Source organism: Phacochoerus africanus, chromosome 2, assembly GCF_016906955.1.
Source record: "Phacochoerus africanus isolate WHEZ1 chromosome 2, ROS_Pafr_v1, whole genome shotgun sequence".
NCBI classification, from domain to species: Eukaryota; Metazoa; Chordata; class Mammalia; order Artiodactyla; family Suidae; genus Phacochoerus; species Phacochoerus africanus.
In genome coordinates, this window is record NC_062545.1 from 273762821 (window position 1) to 273781989 (window position 19169).

General features: G+C 45.7%; 1 protein-coding gene across 15 annotated transcripts in view; it reads right to left on the minus strand.

Moving 5' to 3' along the window:
- Positions 1–17288, minus strand: part of FNBP1 (formin binding protein 1) — a 140667-nt gene extending 123379 nt beyond the window's left edge. For 12 of the 15 annotated variants that reach the window (XM_047768666.1, XM_047768678.1, XM_047768677.1 and 9 more), the window contains exon 1: positions 16997–17284. In XM_047768666.1, the coding sequence (XP_047624622.1) occupies positions 16997–17020 (24 nt within the window). In that variant the 5' untranslated portion in view covers positions 17021–17284. Of the gene's footprint in view, positions 1–16996 lie in introns of all 15 variants that reach the window. The other 3 variants (XM_047768675.1, XM_047768673.1, XM_047768664.1) reach the window with 2 other exon arrangements.
- Positions 17289–19169: the final 1881 nt, after the last annotated feature.

Here is a 19169-nt window from a genome sequence, read left to right on the forward strand (position 1 = left end):
TTCCTGCTTTTTAGGGCCATACCTGTGGCATATGGAAGTTCCCAGGCTAGGAGTCGAATTGGAGCTATACCACAGCCTCAGCAATGCCAGATCCAAGCCATGTCTGCAATCTACACTGCAGCTCACAGCAATGCTGGATCCTTAACCCACTGAACAAGGCCAGGGATTGAACCCATATCCTCATGGATAATAGTCGGGTTCTTACTGCTGAGCCACAACGGCGGGAACTCCTCATGCCCTCTCCTTGAAGAGTCTCAAGGTCACACGGGAAGGGCATGTGAATGGGAGATACTGTTGTGGCTTACAAAAGAGAATCTGAAAAAAAAAAAAAAAAAAAAGGAATCTGTCACACGAATGAAGGAGGGTCCGCCCCCCACCAATCTGATTGATTTGGTGATCTAGTATGGCAGATTTTAAACTGCTTCTGAGAAATGTAAAGAGGAAAATTAAGCAATATATCAGGTACAACAGAGATCTAAGTCAACACGGTGTGAACTGAGTAATTCTAAACATTCTCTAATCATCTCCAAAGCACACAAGCAGCTTTCAAAGAAGTAAAATGGAAACTACCAGACTGCCTGCAAAAACCTATTAAAATGATGCATGCGTGATATTAATTTCCGATGATTACCAAAAACTCAATGCACTGCCAGTGGCCATTTATTTTCATGTTTTCATTTATGAGTTGGTATATTAGTTTTACTTCTAAGCCTATCAAAGCTTCGAGATCTGTTTATTCTGCTTTTATAACAATTTACAAAACCAATCAGTTCTTTTTTTTTTTGTCTTTTTTGTTGTTGTTGTTGCTATTTCTTGGGCCGCTCCTGCGGCATGTGGAGGTTCCCAGGCTAGGGGTCGAATCGGAGCCGTAGCCACCGGCCTACGCCAGAGCCACAGCAACGCGGGATCCGAGCCGCGTCTGCAACCTACACCACAGCTCACGGCAACGCCGGATCGTTAACCCACTGAGCAAGGGCAGGGACCGAACCCGCAACCTCATGGTTCCTAGTCGGATTCGTTAACCACTGCGCCACGACGGGAACTCCCCAGTCAGTTCTTAATAGCCTACAGCCCTCCTAACCTAAAACTATTTACCTTACTGATTCTCAGTAAGGTAAACAGTCCAGCACACAGAAAGCATAGCCACTGTCCAAAAGGGCAACGTATTGTGACGGTTTTTCTACGTGACATGAGTTCCAAAGTTAAATAAGAGTGCTTGCAGGCCTATAACTATGCCACCAGTTTAGAATTTTACCTCATTCCAATTTGAGCTTTTCTGATTACCCAAACTTATACTGGGTAATCAGATCAAAAAAGACTCAAAGTGCCTAGCTCTCTGTTCCCAGAGCTTCAGGAGCATATATTTAACTATCTCCTAGACGCTAGATACACAGATACCGAATAGGCATCTATCTCACAAAATGTCCAGCACTAAACTTCTGTTCTTTACTCCATCAACCCTCATCCTACTGTTCTCAGTCTCTCACACCCTTATTTTTCTCCACAGCATTTATCATTATTGGATACATTATATATACCCTGCTATTTGCCTTAGATCTTGTATACAAGGGCAAAATTTGTTTTTGTTTTCGGGGGTTTTTTTGGGGGGGTCTTTTTAGGGCCACACCTGCAGCATATGGAGGTTCCCAGGCCAGGGGTCCAATCGGAGCTGTAGCCACTGGCCTACACCACAGCCACAGCAACGCCAGATCCAAGCCGCATCTTCGACCTATACCACAGCTAACGGCAACACCAGAGCCTTACCTAACCCACTGAGTGAGGCCAGGGATAGAACCTGTGTCCTCATGGATGCTAGTCAGATTCGTTTCTGCTGAGCCACAACGGGAACTCCCCCAATTTTTTTACTGTTTGGTTTACTGCCATCCTTCCCTGGAGCAAAGCCTGGCACACTGCAGGTGGTCATTAATACTTTCTGAGTTAATTATGACTTATCTGGGTCCCTGAGAAAATCACAACTAGAGAGCTATAAGGAATAAAGAGTTCCTTAGAACTATTAAGTTTGTAAGTGGTTAAATAACAGAGTAAGACCGGAGCTCCAAATTATTGCTAGATTTAAAATTTCACTATAGGAGTTCCCGTCGTGATGCAGTGGAAATGAATCCGACTAGGAACCATGAAGTTGCAGGTTCGATCCCTGGCCTTGCTCAGTGGGTTAACGATCCGGCGTTGCCGTGAGCTGTGGTGTAGGTTGCAGACGCGGCAAGGATTCCGCGTGGCTGTGGCTCTGGAGTAGGCCAGTGGCTACAGCTCCGATTCGACCCCTAGCCTGGGAACCTCCTTATGTCGCGGGAGTGGCCCTAGAAAAGGCAAAAAGACAAAAAAATTTAAAAAGTTAAAAAAAAAAGGGGGGGGGAGTTCCCATTGTGGTACAGCAGAGACAAATCCAGCTAGTACCCATGAGAATGCGGGTTTGATCCCTGCCCTTGCTCAGTGGGTTAAGGATCCGGCGTTGCCGTGAGCTGTGGTGTAGGTTGCAGACGCGGCTCGGATCCCACGTTGCTGTGGCTCTGGTGTAGGCAGGTGGCTACGGCTCCGATTAGACCCCTAGCCTGGGAACCTCCATATGCCGCGGGAGCAGCCCTAGAAATGGCGAAATAAATAAATAAATAAATAATAAAATAAAATAAAATAAAATTTCATTATAAAGAACAAAAATGAGCCAAAAACTGAGACTATATGGGAGTTCTCCTGTGGTGCAGTGGGTTAAGGATGCCATGTTGTCCCTGCAGTGGCTTGGGTCGCTGCTATGATGTTGGTTTGATCCCTGACCTAGGAACATCCATGTTCAGCGGGTACAGCCAAAAAACAAAAAACAAACACACCCACAAAAATTGAGAATGTATGGAAAGGAATCTTTGTGTTCAATTGTGCCACCTAAGCTACATCAGAATTACCTCGGAGAGTTTTTAAAATTACGGATGATCAGACTTGACAGTTTAGGAAATGCTGGGACGAGAGAAGATGCTAAACGCTCAACATCCGATCTGGAAACCTGGATGTAATCTCAAGGATGCCAAGATTCCACAGGGATTTGAATGCAAAAGCTCTAAAAGTGACCAAATACCCTGTAGAGTCTGTGTAAAGAAAGAACAGGTTAAAAGGAAAGGGAATCATCCACACAGCATCTGTAAAACAGACTCGGCTCTATCCTGCATGTAGATTTGCCTCTAGAAGGGACAGATGCCCCAGGCTTCCACAGCTTGGTGTCACAATCCATCAAATTCACCCAACTCTATTTTTGATGTTTATGCTCTCCAAGAAACTTCATATAGAATTCAGCTTTCTCAAAAATACAAAAAAAAAAAAAAAGGAGTTCCCGTCGTGGCGCAGTGGTTAACGAATCCGACTAGGAACCATGAGGTTGCGGGTTCGGTCCCTGCCCTTGCTCAGTGGGTTAATGATCCTGCGTTGCTGTGGCTCTGGTGTAGGCCGGTGGCTACGGCTCCGATTCGACCCCTAGCCTGGGAACCTCCATATGCCGAGGGAGCGGCCCAAGAAATAGCAACAATAACAACGACAAAAAAAAAAAAAAAAAGAATTCAGCTTTCCACAAAGATTAGCCTTCGGGGAGAACATGCGCAGTTCAGCAAATATGAATAGCTAGTCTCCGTATGGATATACTTCTCATAAATTTGAAACCCACATTCTGGTGTGTGCAGGAGTCTTTGGGAATTTGGTGAATGTGAGTCACCTCCAAAGCATACTGAAAATACCAAACCTATCAGCTTAAAAGAGCTGAGGAGGAGTTCTCTTGGTTGCTGCTGCAGCACAGGTTCAGACCCTGGCTCAATCCCCGGCTGGAACTTCCATATGCCGGGGCGTGGGGGGTGGGGGCTGAGGAGCAGACCCTGGTAGCCCCAGCAAGGTTGTACCATCTGAGAAGAAACAAGGACCAGGCAAGGAAGAAGTGACTGGAGCTTTTGGTTTTGTGCCCAAATGGTTTAAAAAAAAAAAAGAAAGAAAGAAAGAAAGAAAGAAAAGGACCTGAGGTTGATACGTAACTATTTAACCCACTAGCCAAGGCAATGAACTGACCTCATCTTCGCTACCCCCTGGCTCCTGGCCCACCACTCAACATGTCCACTGCCAGGTCTTCTTAAGGCAGCAAGACTCCCTAGCAATTCATTTTCATCAATTCCGTCCCTATAAAAATGCGGCTGGCCGAGGTGCTCTGGGTCCAAACCACATGATTAATCCAATCAGCCAATTAGCCTGGTCTGGTCTGCAGCTCTCTAGCTCCTTGCCAACCTTCCCCAGCTGCAAGAAGGAAGCTGAAAAACTAGCCCCATAGCTACCTGCTTTCCACAGTTCAAGGGTGAGTGCCTGGCAGGACCTCAAGGTCAAGCCACTGTCCTCACCTGGCTTCAGCTACAGTCTGCCCTTTCCGGCTCCTCTTCATGTGCTCTGCTCATTCTGGAGCTCTGCATCCTGTTGTACTTAGGGGCCTTCAGACACAGCCTTTAATCCCTCCTCCAGGAAGATTCTGTCTAGATCACGCTGCCGACCGGACCACCCCTTCACCTGTACCCCTTATCAGTCCTTTAGGACTCCATTTCTTTCCCGGCTGAGTTCTGCTCCTGTGCACCTGTTTGCATGTAGTCACCCTTAGTCCTTATCACACTGCACGATAATTTCCTATCGATGTTTCTGTTCCCCCCCCCCCCGCATTAGACTGTAAGCTATTTGGGGGCAAGAACCATGACTTGGCACTTAGTAGATGCTCAAAGAATAAATACTGTGAACAAGATACGGATATCTTGTCTCTCCTGCCCGGTATAATTTTTATAATTTTAGTTTCTTCTTTGACGTATTAAAGTCATAGTTATTTGCTACCAATATCACCGACCTTCTTGCTGAAAAAGGTAATGACAATTAAGAGGTAATTCTCTCTGGAGCTCCATCTATAAGAATCCATTGTTGTCACTGCAGCAGCTTGGGTCACTGCTGTGGCACCGGTTCGATCCCTAGCCTGGGAACTTCCATATGCTGTAGATGTGGCCAAAAAAAAAAATTCAGAGTCATGCTGAAAATTTTATTTTATATACACACTCATGAATTCTGAATTTCTCTGCCCAAACATTGCCAGGTATTTTCCACATATATCTGTCCTAACACAAATATTTTTACACTTCTTAGTTCTCTTTCCTAAGAAGAAAGCAGTCTCAAACAAACTAAGCTGATATACAGAATAACGCATTAGCTATCTCAAGCAGCAAATATCCAGATTTTGGAGGGAAATTATGTGACTTTGGTAGAATTTTTTAAAATTAAATAATAGCCAAAGAGAAGTATCTCCCCCTGAGGTTTAACATTTAAGTATATCTTTTTGGGGGGTAGGATGGGGGAGGCCTGAGGCATGTGCAAGTCCCCAGGCCAGGGATCGAACCTACGCCACAGTAGTGACCCAAGCCAGAGCAGGGACCATGATGGATCATGAACCTGCTAGGCCACCAGAGAACTCCCAAAATTATGTCTTAAATGGACTTAATTATATTGCTAAAAAGTATGGTTTTTAGCATGGTTAGTGTTTTGCAGTACATTTTATATTTAGGAAAAAAAAAAAGAGAGAAGAGATAAACATGCATGGTCTCCTATAATCCAGATTTCCTTTCCAAAGCACTGATTCTCAAGTATTTTCCTACTATTAGGCTATTTTATTTTATTGTTAAAAGCAGAATTTTAAATCAAAGGACAGACTGTGCTGTGCAAACCAGAATTTCTCATTTTTTGCTTCCAGCAGAGTTCTTCTTTCCCTTGAACGCTCCCCTAGACTATCCTAGCTTATATTTACCCATCGCCTCTCATTCAGCAATCTCAAAGCACCTTACAAACACGCACCCATCTTTACGCTTTTGCGGAAAGAAGCAGGCAAAGCGTGACCACACAACTTTACAGATCAGGAAAATGAGGAGCAGAGGTAAGGACTTGCCCAACCCTAAGAATTAGATCAGGCAAGCCGTGCAGCCCAGGCTGAGCCCTTCCAGGCTGTCTCACTCACCTGCGGGCTCCTACGTCATTTCTCCCAAGGACCCCTCAGGTATTTTAATGCATTTCAGGAACCCACTCTCAGCTTTGGTTCTGCACGAAGAAGTATAATGAGAACAGCTCCCTGGAGAGGTGCCAAGTTTTCTTTTGCCACCAGTAGGAGAGGAAAGTGTAGTCTCCTGTGCCTCACAAACCAAAACTTTGTTTTTATTTTTTATTTTTTTCATTTCTGGCCACCCTGTGGCATATGGAGTACCCGGGCCAGGAATCAGATCTGAGCCACAGTCAAGACCTAAGCCACAGCTGTGGCAGTGCCAGATCCTTCACTGCGATGGGCCAGGGATCAAACCTGCATCCCAGCACTCCCAAGACGCCTTCAATCCCGAAGAACCACTTTGAAGCCCTGTCTAGGACAGCCAGAGCACATGCAAAGTCGTCAATGTCTAGATTCTCTTTGTTTGTTCTCCATTTAATTCAAAGGCTTTTCTGATAACCTATATGGGAAAAGAATCTGAAAAAGAATAGATACATGTATTTGCATAACTGAGTCACTTTGTTTTACAGCAGAAATTAACGCATTGTAAATCAACTCTACTTCAATGAAAGTTTAAGTGTCAAAAAAAAACTTTTTGGGAGTTACCCTGGTGGCGCAACAGAAATGAACCCAATTAGGAACCATGAGGCTGCACGTTGATCCCTGGCCTCACTCAGTGGGTTGAGGATCCATGGTTGCTGTGAGCTGTGGTGTAGGTCATAGACACCGCTCAGATCCCGCGTTGCTGTTGCTGTGGCTGTGGGCATAGGCCAGCAGGTGCAGCTCCAATTTGACCTCTAGCCTGGGAACTTCCAAATGCTTCAGGCATAGCCCTAAAAAAGTCAAAAAAAAAAAAAACTTTTCCCTAAAAAGCTGGGAAAAAAAACTTTTCACCTAGACGTAATTTCGTTAGACTCCAAGTCAGAAACTTGATATTCCTCTTACTATTTAATATCTTTACAAATTAATTTCTTTAAATTAAAAAGAAAAAAATAACTTTGGATTTAAAAGAATGGAGGGACTAATATTAAAAATGATGCAAATGAATTTATTTACAAAACAGAAACAGAATCACAGATTTCAAAAAAAAATTTATGGCTACCAAAGGGGAAATGTGGGGGAAGGAATAAATTAGGAGTTTGGGATTAATATATATACATTATGTTACATATAATGAAGTTTGTAATATGTACAATGTATAATACATTTTTATCATATGCATTACAGATAAGCAAAAAGGACCTACTCTATAGCACAGGGGACTCCACTCAATATCCTATAATAACCTATATGGGAAAATAATCAGGAATGAATCATTATGTATGATTGAATAACTGCTGTATATCTGAAACTAGCACAACATTGCAAAGTAACTATATGCCAATAAAATTTAAAAATTAAAAAAAAAAATTGTTGGGGGCTACGCCCATGGCACATAAAAATTCCCAGGCCAGGGAGTTCTTGTTTTGGCTTAGTGATTAAGAACCCGACAGGTATCCATGAAGATGTGGGTTCAATCCCTGGCTCCGCTCAGTGGATTAAAGCATCCAGTGATGTTAGGAACTGTGGTGTAGCTCACAGATGGCAGCTTGGATCTTGGATCTGGTGTTGCTGGCATAGGCTGGCAGCTGCAGCTTCAATGTGGCCCCTCGCCTGGGAATTTCCATATGCCACAGGTGCAGCCCTAAAAAAGTAAAAAAAAATTGTTTAAAAATTACTAATTTAAGGAGAGGGCAGGGGAGTTCCCATCATGGCGCAGTGGTTAACGAGTCCGACTAGGAACCATGAGGTTGCGGGTTCGATCCCTGGCCTTGCTCAGTGGGTTAAGGATCCGGCGTTGCCGTGAGCTGTGGTGTAGGCTGCAGACGCGGCTCAGATCCCGGATCCCGCGTTGCTGTGGCTCTGGTGTAGGCCGGCAGCTACAGCTCCGATTCGACCCCTAGCCTGGGAACCTCCATATGCCTCGGAAGTGGCCCTAGAAAAGGCAAAAAGACAAAAAAAATAAAATAAAATAAATAGAGGGCAGGTATTGAACCTGTGCCACAGCACTGTGCCTGGAGGCGCTGCAATTACAACACTGGATCCTTAACCTACTATGTCACAAGGGAACTCCTAAAATTTTTTAAAAAACCAAGAATGAGGGTATCACAAGACATATACGAAGCACCTGCTAGAGCACGAGCTTCATTCGTAATAGTTTCTGCTGCATCGGCAGCGCTTAGCACTGTGAGTCACTGGTTCTAAGGGATTCTCAACATGAGTAACATCAAACGTTTTCGAAAGCAAAACTTACATAAGTGATAGGGGAATTACGAGTGAGTAATGGGGAGAAGAGGGTTTGTGAGCTACTAATTCAGAAGACGCATTTTTTAAAAATTGCATTTGTTTAGTATTAGGAAAAAAAATATTTAAATTCCAGCATAAGCATTCATTGTTTGGTCTATAAAATGGAAATGCACTCACAGGGTCCTTGTCAGGTTATGAAAGGATGCATTTAAATCCCCTAGCAAAGGTGCATCAGATGCAGAACAACTGGGTTCTCTTCCCTTTTCATAGGTTAAAAGATGGAGGAAGGAGGGAGTTCCTGTCATGGCTCAGCAGTAAGGAACCCGACTAGTATCCATGAGGACGCGGGATCGATCCCTGGCTCGCTCAGCGGGTTAAGGATCCAGGCGTTGCCATGAGCTGCGGTGTAGGTCGCAGATGCAGCTTGGATCTGGCGTTGCTATGGCTGTGTTGTAGGCTGGCAGCTGCAGCTCCCATTGGACCCCTGGGCTGGGAACGTCCATATGCCGCCAGTGCAGCCCTAAAAAGACAAAAAAAAAAGAAAAAAAGAAAAGGAAAAAGATGTAAGGAGAATGTGTGTTCTATGCTTGACTCCTCAGAAAGGGAGGAGACAGAGGAGCATTACAATGTGTGACAGAGAAGACGAGGGTTCTAAAAAACCATGTGGGGGCAAAAAGATGAAACAAGAATGCCAACATATTGATAATCTTGAAGCTGAGTGATGAGTACATAGGGATTCCTAATATCTTCTCTACATATGTTTTAAAATTCCTATAATGAAGCATTCAAACAATAATAATAAATCCTGACAGTATTAACTTGAAAAAAATAGACAGGGGGATCTAGAGCCCAAGCCTTGGGATTGAATCTCTGCTTCCCACTCTGTGACCTTGGCAAGGGATTTACTGTTCTGTGCTTCCATTTCCTCTCTTACGAAAGGGGATGCCAATGATGTGGCGGGTACAGTAATGTGCCGCTCAGATCCTTCTTCCAGAAAGGACTCGCTGCCCAGCTGCAATGGGCATGATGAGCAGACAGCCTCTTTCATTTAGGGTCTGCCTCATCTTTGGAGCAAGGTCATGGTGTTCTTCCAGCAGCCCCCAGTCAATGACTGAGCAAGATGGCAGCCAAGGTCAGACTGTTCTAGGAGCAGCCCTTTGCCAATGAACGAGCAAGGCAGTGGTACAAGGGCCTACCCGTATCTGCCAATGGGACACTCCTTGAATGGGCAGCCTTTGCTCTAGAGCTCCTCTTTGGTCTAGCGGAGACTTCGTCAGGCAGCATTACATCTGCTCCCTTTTCCTTTCACAGATGCTACTTCCCTATAAAGCCAAGCACTCTTAACTCCACCTCAGAATCTTCTCAGTTGCTGGCACAAATGCTACTTAAATTCACTGGATTCTTGGGAAGCGTAAAGGAGATGATGGATGGAAAAACTTTGCATTACCCCGGGACATGATAAGCTCTCAATAATGGGGCATGTTGATGACAATTATGCAACAGTGTTTACGCACGGTGCGCGTGAAAATACTACACCTACAGTTTATGCAATTATAATCTATTTCTATTTTTAAACCCCATAAAAAGAGTAGAGAAGTAAAAGTGGAAACTGTAGCTGCTGATCTGTTGTACACTAAACCCAGAGATGTTAGTCTAAAAAATAATTCTTATTGAAAACTTCATTCCAATCACTGAAATGATGTGTTCTAAATTAAAAAAAAAAAGAAAGAAAGCACAATACAGGTAATGTGATATTATAGTTTAAATGTGAAGAGGTATTATAACTTTTACAACAAGAAATTAGGAGTTTTGTCTATTTTGGTGCTGGTGGTGGAGGTATGAGCATAGTTCTAGGATTAAGCCATTGAGGTTCAAGTATTAAGCCATGGAGTTTTACATACATTTAGCATAGAATTTTACAAATCAGACGAGGCTTTGAGTTGAAAGTTGGTCCCAATTGGAAGGCCGTGATCAATCAATATTAAAAGCTTGTATATTCCTAACTCTTTAATATAATTTACATATTTGGCCCTTTTTTTATCTAGACACATCACTGGGCTCAAGCTGGTATGAATACAGATTACTAAATGAGGAAACAAATATTTCTTTTACAAACACTAATTCCAGAAGACTTCACACCCACATTCCAAAATCTAATTAGATTAATCTCCCAGGGTATGCATGTATTCTTGGTAGCTTACAATTTTTAAGTGTCAAAATAAAGCCTTATTTTTAAATGTGGGTGGTGTTGATGAAACAAGTATGAGTAATACTTGCAGGAAACACAACATTAGCTTTAGCGAGGAAGTGGGTGATATTTGAATAGTCCTTCTAAGAGGCTCTTTCCATGTCACACCACAGCCACAGCAACGCCAGATCCGAGCCACATCTGCGACCTGTACCACAGTTCATGACAACGCCAGATCCTTAACTCGCTGAGCAAAGCCAGGGATCAAACCGGCAACCTCATGGTTCCTAGCTGGATTCATTTCCCCTGTGGAAACTGCATGGACACTTACAATACTCCCTATGGAGCCTGGAATACAGTTTGACCTACCAAAAATGCAATGTTCAGGATTATAGCTAATGTCTATAAAGTGAAGGCAACCCGCTGATGGGTAAATTTCAATCACAAAATTGGCAGACTGCGATCAAAAAGTCTATAAACAATAAACGCTGGAGAGAGTGTGAAGAAAAGGAAACCCTCTTACACCGTTGGTGGGAACGTAAATTGGTGCAACCACTATGGAAAACAGTTATGTAGATTCCTCAAAAAACTAAAAATAGAATTACGATTTGCTCCAGCAATCCCACCCCGGGGCATCTATCCAGAAAAAAACCATGTCTTGAAAAGACACATGTAGGAGGAGTTCCCGTCGTGGCGCAGTGGTTAACGAATCTGACTAGGAACCATGAGGTTTCGGGTTCGATCCCTAGCCTTGTTCAGTGGGTTAAGGATCTGGTGTTGCCATGAGCTGTGGTGTAGGTTGCAGACGCAGCTCGGATCCCGCATTGCTGTGGCTCTGGCGTAGGCCAGCAGCTACAGCTCCAATTAGACCCCTAGCCTGGGAACCTCCATATGCCACGGAAGTGGCCCTAGAAAAGGCAAAAAGAAAAAAAGAAAAAAAAGACGGAAAGAAAAACAAAAGACACATGTACCCCAATGTTCACTGTAGCGCTATTTTCAATAGCCAAGACATGGAAGCAACCTATATGTCCATAACAGAGGAGTGGCTAAAGAGGATATGGTAATATACATACAATGAAATATTACTCAGCCATAAAAAGGAATGAAATAATGGCATTTGCAGCAACATGGATGAACCTAGAAATTATCATGCTAAGTAAAGTTAGTCGGACAGAGAGACACAAACATCATATGATGTCACTTCTAGGTGGAATCTAAAAAAATTTACAATGAACGTGTTTGCAGGACAGAAACTGACTCACCGACTTTGAAAAACTTATGGTTACCAAAGGAGACAGGTTGAGGGCTAGGCTGGGGATTTGGGACGGAAATGTTTTAAAATGGGGCTGTGATGACGGTGTACAACTATCAATTAATAAAACTTTTTAAAAAATTGCCAGACTTCATGTTTCGTTTAATATCTACTTTGCAAACCCTGTTTTAATAGAGAGGTAGGGATAATAATTAAGCTTCCCTTGGTCCATCCTTTGAAGCAGATCTGCTCTGCTCAACTTATTTCCAGGAGTGATGTCTCTTCTGACGGTCTTCCTATGTTTTTCATACCAAACAGAAATCTCTGAAGGGTTGAAAAAGAGCAGAGGAGCTGTAAACTGTTGTCTGTAGTTTGCTCCGAGTACCATTAAGTAGGAGTCTTCTTCATGTACCAGTAAGAAGAGGTACTAATTCTCCAAATCCAGCAACTATTAATAGTCCATTACTTCAATGTTAAAAAAGAATCAGTTTAAACATTTTAACACACTCTAACGTGTTCTTATATAAACACATACATCAGGCAAGAGCAACATGACAACAGAAATCTTTTTAAGCCCTACTTTAAAGGTTAAAAAGGTTTAGATTGAGTATTTGTGGGCAAGGAGTGCATGGGAAATCCCTGGACCTTCTACTTGATTTTGCTAGGAAACTAAAACTGCTTTAAAAAGAGGTGCCTAGAATTATTATTATTATCATGATTATTATTATTATTATTATTATTATTATTATTATTATTATTAATGGCTGAACCCACAGCACATGGAAGTTCCCAGGCCAGGGACTGAATGCAAGCAGCAGCTGCAACCCATGCTGCTACTTGGCAAAGCGGGATCCTTTAAGCCACTGGGCCCAGCAGGGAATCAAATCCACACCTCTGCAGCAACCGGAGCCACTGCAGTTGGGTTCTTAACACATTGTGCCACAGCAGGCACTCCTGGAATTTTTTTTTTTTAATGTTTACAACTGCCAAAGTGCAGAAGGGTGTTAAAACCACCCTCTCATTACTTTAAAAAAGCAAATGTTAAAAGAAAAAGAAAAAAAAAAAAGGATTCATTCATTTATTCAATAAATATTTCTTGAACTACTCCTGTGAGTCAGGCGTTGTTCCTGGCACAGTTGGTAGACAACTCTTTCACTGCTGCCTCCTAAAAGTGAGCATCATAGTCAATATCACTATGTTCAGCAAATCGTGGGATGCACATTAAAAGCTAGGTGTTTTGGGGGGTTTTGTTTTGTTTTGTTTTTTTGCTTTTTAGGGCCACACCCTCGGCATATGGAGGTTCCCAGGCTAGGGGTCTAATGAGAGCTATTGGTAATGGCCTATGCCACAGCCACAGCAACGCGAGATCCCCTGAGCGAGGCCAGGGATCGAACCCACATCCTCATTGATGCTAGTCGGATTCATTTCTGCTGTACCACAACAGAACTTCTAAAAGCCAGGTTTTAATAAAACCAAGCACGGTCAATAAAGGTGGCTTCTTACTATGTTAACCAATACGTATGCTTTGGCTCTCTCTGTTTGCTTTCTTGCTTTTGTTTTTTGGGGGCTACTCCATTTCTTATTAGCACCAACAGAAAGAAAGATGGCAGAGAAGACACAGGAATTCAAACATAAGAAATTCTTGCTTTGCTATTTCTCCAATGACCAGTCACAATTCCAAAGAGTCAGTGCAAACTATTTACTCTATGTCCAAGTCTTGAGTCAATGCACCTCATTTCGTCTTGGAAACACATCTCTTTTTTGACGGTAATGTTGCAGGCTAGAGTTAAAAGCTGCTTGATGCATTCACTGAAATAGGTAGAATGTATAGAAAGTGACTTACAACAGATGCATATCAGTGTCTCGCACACAGTAGCTGTGCAATAAAAAATTTCAAAATGGATTAAAATGCAGTACCATGAAGAGCTGTAGAGAAGTAATTTTATTATGTCCTAATCACTTTAAAATAGCCATTTAGGAGGTCCCTTGTGGTGCAGTGGGTTAAGGATCTAGCATTGCCCCTGCAGCAGCTCAGGATACAGCTGTGGCATGGCTTTGATCCCTGGCCGGGAACTTCCACGTGCCACAGGTGCAGCAAACTATTTTGTTATGACCTTCTGATAGAAAATAGAAAGCCCCAATTTAAATACCATCTAATCAATCGAGTGATCACAAAGTATGGGTTGAGTCCATTTTTATGATTGCATGGTAACTTCCTGACATTTCATGATTTCTAAAAAAAATGTCCTACAGTATCAAAGTTCACGCCTATGGAGAGGTCAAAAAAAAAAAAAAAAAAGAGAAGAGAAAGGTTCTACAAAGCAGGATGTGGCTAAGAACAGGCCTTTAATGTAAAGTGTGTGTTAGAAACTTGCAGTTTTGAAAAGCCTTCACGGACGCTGGTGCACGACCTAGGATGTGTGTAAAACCTGGTAGCATCTGTGAAGGTCTATGAAAGCTGCAGCCACCTGTTAGGAATAACACGTGACCAACCAAACCACAGTTCCATCTCGCTCCATCTAGAAGCATCGTTCTGCCAAGTTCTCGGCTTGAGCGCCCCATCATTATCTCATTACACATGTGCATGATCCCACAGCCACCATTCAAGGCGAACCCTCAATCAGTGCCCTGCCAGGCTGCCCCAACACTGCCCAACACACCACACCACATTCAGTCTCTCACCACCAGAGAACTGGAGGTTTATTTTTCAGAACCCCTCATTATTTCATTTTTTAATCTGAAAGAGTAATAAAACAAGGCCACTGAACGTAGACATTTTGAGGCCTTATACTTCTTGGTATTGAAACTCAGACTGTGCACTTAGTGCCAATTACATGTTCATTCTTTTCCTTCTGTTAACCTCGAAGCCACTCAAGGGCAAAGGCCGATGCTTTGGTGGAATGTCTTTTTCTTCCTTTTTTAACTCTTCGCTGATAAATATTTGCATATAGACAATGAGGACGCGTTTGTCCACTTAAGCCCTACCATGTGAAAAAAATGTGCCAAGTAGTTTACACATCTTCCACCTTAAAAATCTTTTCCAATTATTTTCACTGTAGAAAATGCCAAGCATAGACAGGAAACAGGCAGAGAATCGCAGGGCCTCCATGACCCATCACCCAGCTTCCCCAGTGACCAACCCTCGCCACTTTCATTTCATATTTCCATCCGCTACCACCCCAAATTCTTTTCAAGCAAATCCAAAATTTCCTCTCACTCATATATATTCCCGTTCCCATTTATTTTCAACAACTCCTCATCTTTGCCTTCCTTCCCACCCTCTTCCCCCCACCCCCAAAAGAAGTGTACAGAATAGCACAGGTGATTGTAGCTATTTCACTCATGTTTTTCTTCTTACAGCTACCGAACCGCCCCTGCTTCTGGATCACCTTCTATAAGATTCACCACCATCACTGTGAATGCCCAGTTCAGTCCCTTTAACCACAGCCTATGTCACTTAGAAATATGCTGTATTTTCCCCCCAGAATCCCTTGCTCTTATTTGAACATGAGGGGAAAATTCTGTTCTCTTGAATAGCAAATTACTTCAGATTTAGTCCCCCATCCCAGAGAAGGTAAAAAGATCAGACAAGAAATAGAAGAGGAAAGAAATGTGAGAAAAAGAATGTATATACGTATGTGCGACTGGGTCACTTTGCTGTATAGTAGAATATTGACAGAACACTGGAAACCAGCTATAAGGGAAAAAATAAAAACCATATAAAAAAAGAGGAAAGACATTCAACACTTAAAATGGTAGTCTGCCTAATCAGCTGTATGTAAATACTTAAAACCATCTGTTACTTTATTTTAAAAAGGACGATGTGTCGAAAATTTGAGTCCCCTTAGATAAAAGATGTTTATAAAATTATCTTAATGTAAGGGAGTTATTGCCTTCAGGATTTTGGTATTAATAACAGCAGCTGCTTCGGAGCCTAAGAAATGGTTATGTAAAAAACAATTAAAGCAAAAAAAAAAAAAAATTAAGGGAGGATGCGCTCTGTTTCTAAAGCTGCTGTAACCTTGTTTTATTTTGATGTGAAATTTCTTGGCCTCAGCTCAAAGAGCAACCACCACCCCGCACTTTCTCCTCCACACCCTTTACAAATGGAATTCCGCGGGGAGGCACTTTCCAGTTCATCATGGGAAATGTCTCATCTTGAGAACATTTCGGGGCAATAACTGAGATTTCATCTACTCCTCCCTCTGGACACTGCTCTGCCCCATTCCTTGCCCAGTGATTTCCTCAGGAATCCAGAGGAAGGCAGGGAAATCAGCTCCATTCCACAAGCCACAGCCTCTCTTCCCCAAGGATGATGGCCTTGGCATCCTCTGCTCGCCCTGGTGCGGGGAGTGCATCTACTTGTTTATCCACCCGCAGCCCAGGTTAAGGAACCCCGCGGGGCGCTCCTCCGCGCCAGCCTACCCCATTTTGGACGCTCTCCTCCCAGCAGCTAAAAAATGGAAAATTTACCCCGCGAATGCCCCTTCCGAAAGGTGATAACACAAGATCTCCCTCTAACTCCGACTACTCTCCCCTCTCCAGGCCAAACGCCGCAGTCCCCACATCAGATCCAGGATCTGAGCGGCCCCTCAAAGAACCACAAGTGCACCCCAAACCGTCACAGGTCAAAAGTCCTCGCCATCAAAGGGGAGACACCAGTCGCTCGTCCCTGCGCCCCCAAACCCAAGACCTCGCAGCCAGACCCGCCAGGGCCGCCCCGCCCCCCCGGGGGAGCGCCCGACCTGCCAGCACCTCCACCGAGAGAAAGCAGCCCTCGGATTTCGGCGCCGGGCGCCCAGTGCCCAGCGCAGTCCTGAAAATCCCCGGGCCTCCACGCCCCCCATCGAGGTCGGTCCGCGGCGCGTCGGTTACTCGCTCCGGGGGATTAAGGCTCTTCCCGATACACACCCCTGGCCTCGGGGCGCCAGAGAGACGGAGTCCTGCCGGCGCCCCCCGCTCAGGCCGCAGGGACACCCAGATGCGCGCCCCGCGCTCGAGCAGCAGGGGACCCACACCAGCGCCGCGCACCTCCGAAGGGCGAATCTGGCTCGCACCCCTTGCTCGAGCCAGGGCCGACGAGAGGCACCCGGTCCCGCGCTTCCCCCCAGGCCGCGGGGACCCCGACCAGCGCGCGGTCGCCCCCACCCGGGCAGCCGGGCCCGCGCCCCCAGCCCAGGCGCGCCAGGCACCTTCCCTCGCCGCCCGGCGGGCCCAGCCCCTCACTCACCCAGAGCTCGGTGCCCCAGCTCATGGTGCAGGGGGCGGGAAGGGGCGCGCCGCGCGGCAGGCGCGGCTCTCCGGTCCCGCTCCCCGGCGATCCCTTCGCCCCTCGAGATCCCCGCGATCGAGGAAAGCCCGTGCCCGCGCCGCCGCCGCCGCCTCCTCCGGCTCGCCGCTCCTCGGCTCGGGTCTCCTCGGCGGCTCCTCCTCCCCGTCTCTCCTCAGCAAAATGGCCCGAGGAAGCAGCAGCCGCGGTCGCCGCAGCGCCCGCCCGCCCTACACCGGGAGAGCGAGGGGAGGGGGAGGGGGAAGGGGAGGGAGGGGCGGCCAGGGCGGGGCTGCGCGCCGGGGGCGGGGCCGGCCTGACAGCTCGCGCACGCGCGCGCCCCGCCCCCGCCCCCGGCCCCGGCCCAACCTCCCTCCCGGCGCCCTCCGCCCCGCCCGCGTAGCCCGGGGGTCCGGAAGGCCTCGGAGGGAGGTGGGAGGGCTGCCGGGACCTGGGACCCCGGGGCTCCCCCCGCCGGGTTTTGTTCATTATTATTGCTTATTAGCAGCCACCCTCTTGCTCCTAGGACAACCACCCGCCTTTGAACGTAGCCGGCCCCTGTTATTAAGGGTGCTCTGCCGAGGCCTGAGGTTGCTCCCCTGCGTCGAGGGCCGCTTTGAATTTAAGGACAATACTTTTCCCTGGCAGCCATTTACACCGACCAGAGTTCGCTCGGGATGGTCTTTGCCCCTCGCCTGGGAAACGTGGAGGCCCGAGGAGCCCTGCAGCCTTGCGCGGTGGGAGTGGGGCCTGGGAGTGGGGCGATGTCTGTGCTGCACAGAGAGGGATGTCGAGGCAAAGAGCGACCCAGCCGCTTCGAGTGGCCAGGGAAGGGATCCAGGGGCGCGGAACCGGTGATTTCTAATCTCCGAAACCAGTGATTTCCAACTTGTTCTGCCAAGAAACTCTCAGACTCAGACGTGAAATCACGTTGCCACTTAGTGGGTAAAAGGAAAGGCGCTGGGTCCACAGATAATGGGTTTGGTTCCAATCCAGCCTCCGGCACTTACTGGCTGGATGGCCTCGGGCAATGCCTCCACCTCTCCTGAAAGCTCAGATGGACGGAATGACAGAGCCATGTCACCGCGTGGTGACAAGGATCAAGGAAAGAGCACCTGATACCTGGCCCGTGGTTGGTAAGCTGAGAGCTAATTTCTGGGGAGGTACTGACGCCCTTTCTCCGTATCCCGAGGGTCCACACATTATTACATTCCCCACAAGCTATGGAGAACCGAGTTCCAACTCCTTCCTCTGAATCCGTAGGCCCTTTCTCCCCAGTTTTCTTTCTCCCACAGCCAGTGCTACCAACTTTTCTGAATAACCGTCGACTCTAAACTGGGCCCCATTTTAGAAATATTTCACGGGGATGCTTCTCTTCAATCCCACCGCCCTCAGACTCGGCTAGCTTGTCATACTCCAGGAGAGAGTGGAGCAAGGGTGGTTTTCCTCCTCTTGCCCATAAACCAAGTCGGCTTCCTTTGTTGGACAGAATTACAATCAATTTAAACTGTCAAAACTGTTTTGGTCTGTCTTTTTTCAGTTACAAGTTCCCTCCACCCCCTCATTTTTAGTGTGTGTTTACATATTTTGTTCTTACAGTTACCAGGTCTGGGAAATCTACTCCAAGCCTGTTAGATATATGTAACCATCAGAACCATCAACCAGAGTTCCCGTCGTGGTTCAGTGGAAATGAATCTGACCAGCATCCATGAGGATGCGAGTTGGATCCATGGCCTCGCTCAGTGGGTTGAGGATCTGACATTGCCGTGAGCTGTGGTGTAGGTCACAGACGAGGCTCAGATCTGGCGTTGCTGTGGCTGTGGTGTAGGCCAGCGGCTACAGCTAAGATTGGACGCCTAGCCTGAGAACCTCCATATGCCACAGGTGCAGCCCTAAAATAAAAACACCAACCACTTACCTCCCGAGGTAAACTAATAGCCAGGGTGAGATGGAGGGGTTAGAAATTCAAACAATACTACCCACACAACCTTATGAATCAACTATACTTCAATAAAAATTTAAAAACAAACAAACAATATTGCAGTTTAGTTAGCTCTTTGGAAATGCTGAAATGCTCAATTTCCCTTCCTGCCCAGGTTTGGACTTTTTTTTTTCAAATACAGTGATCGAGTCT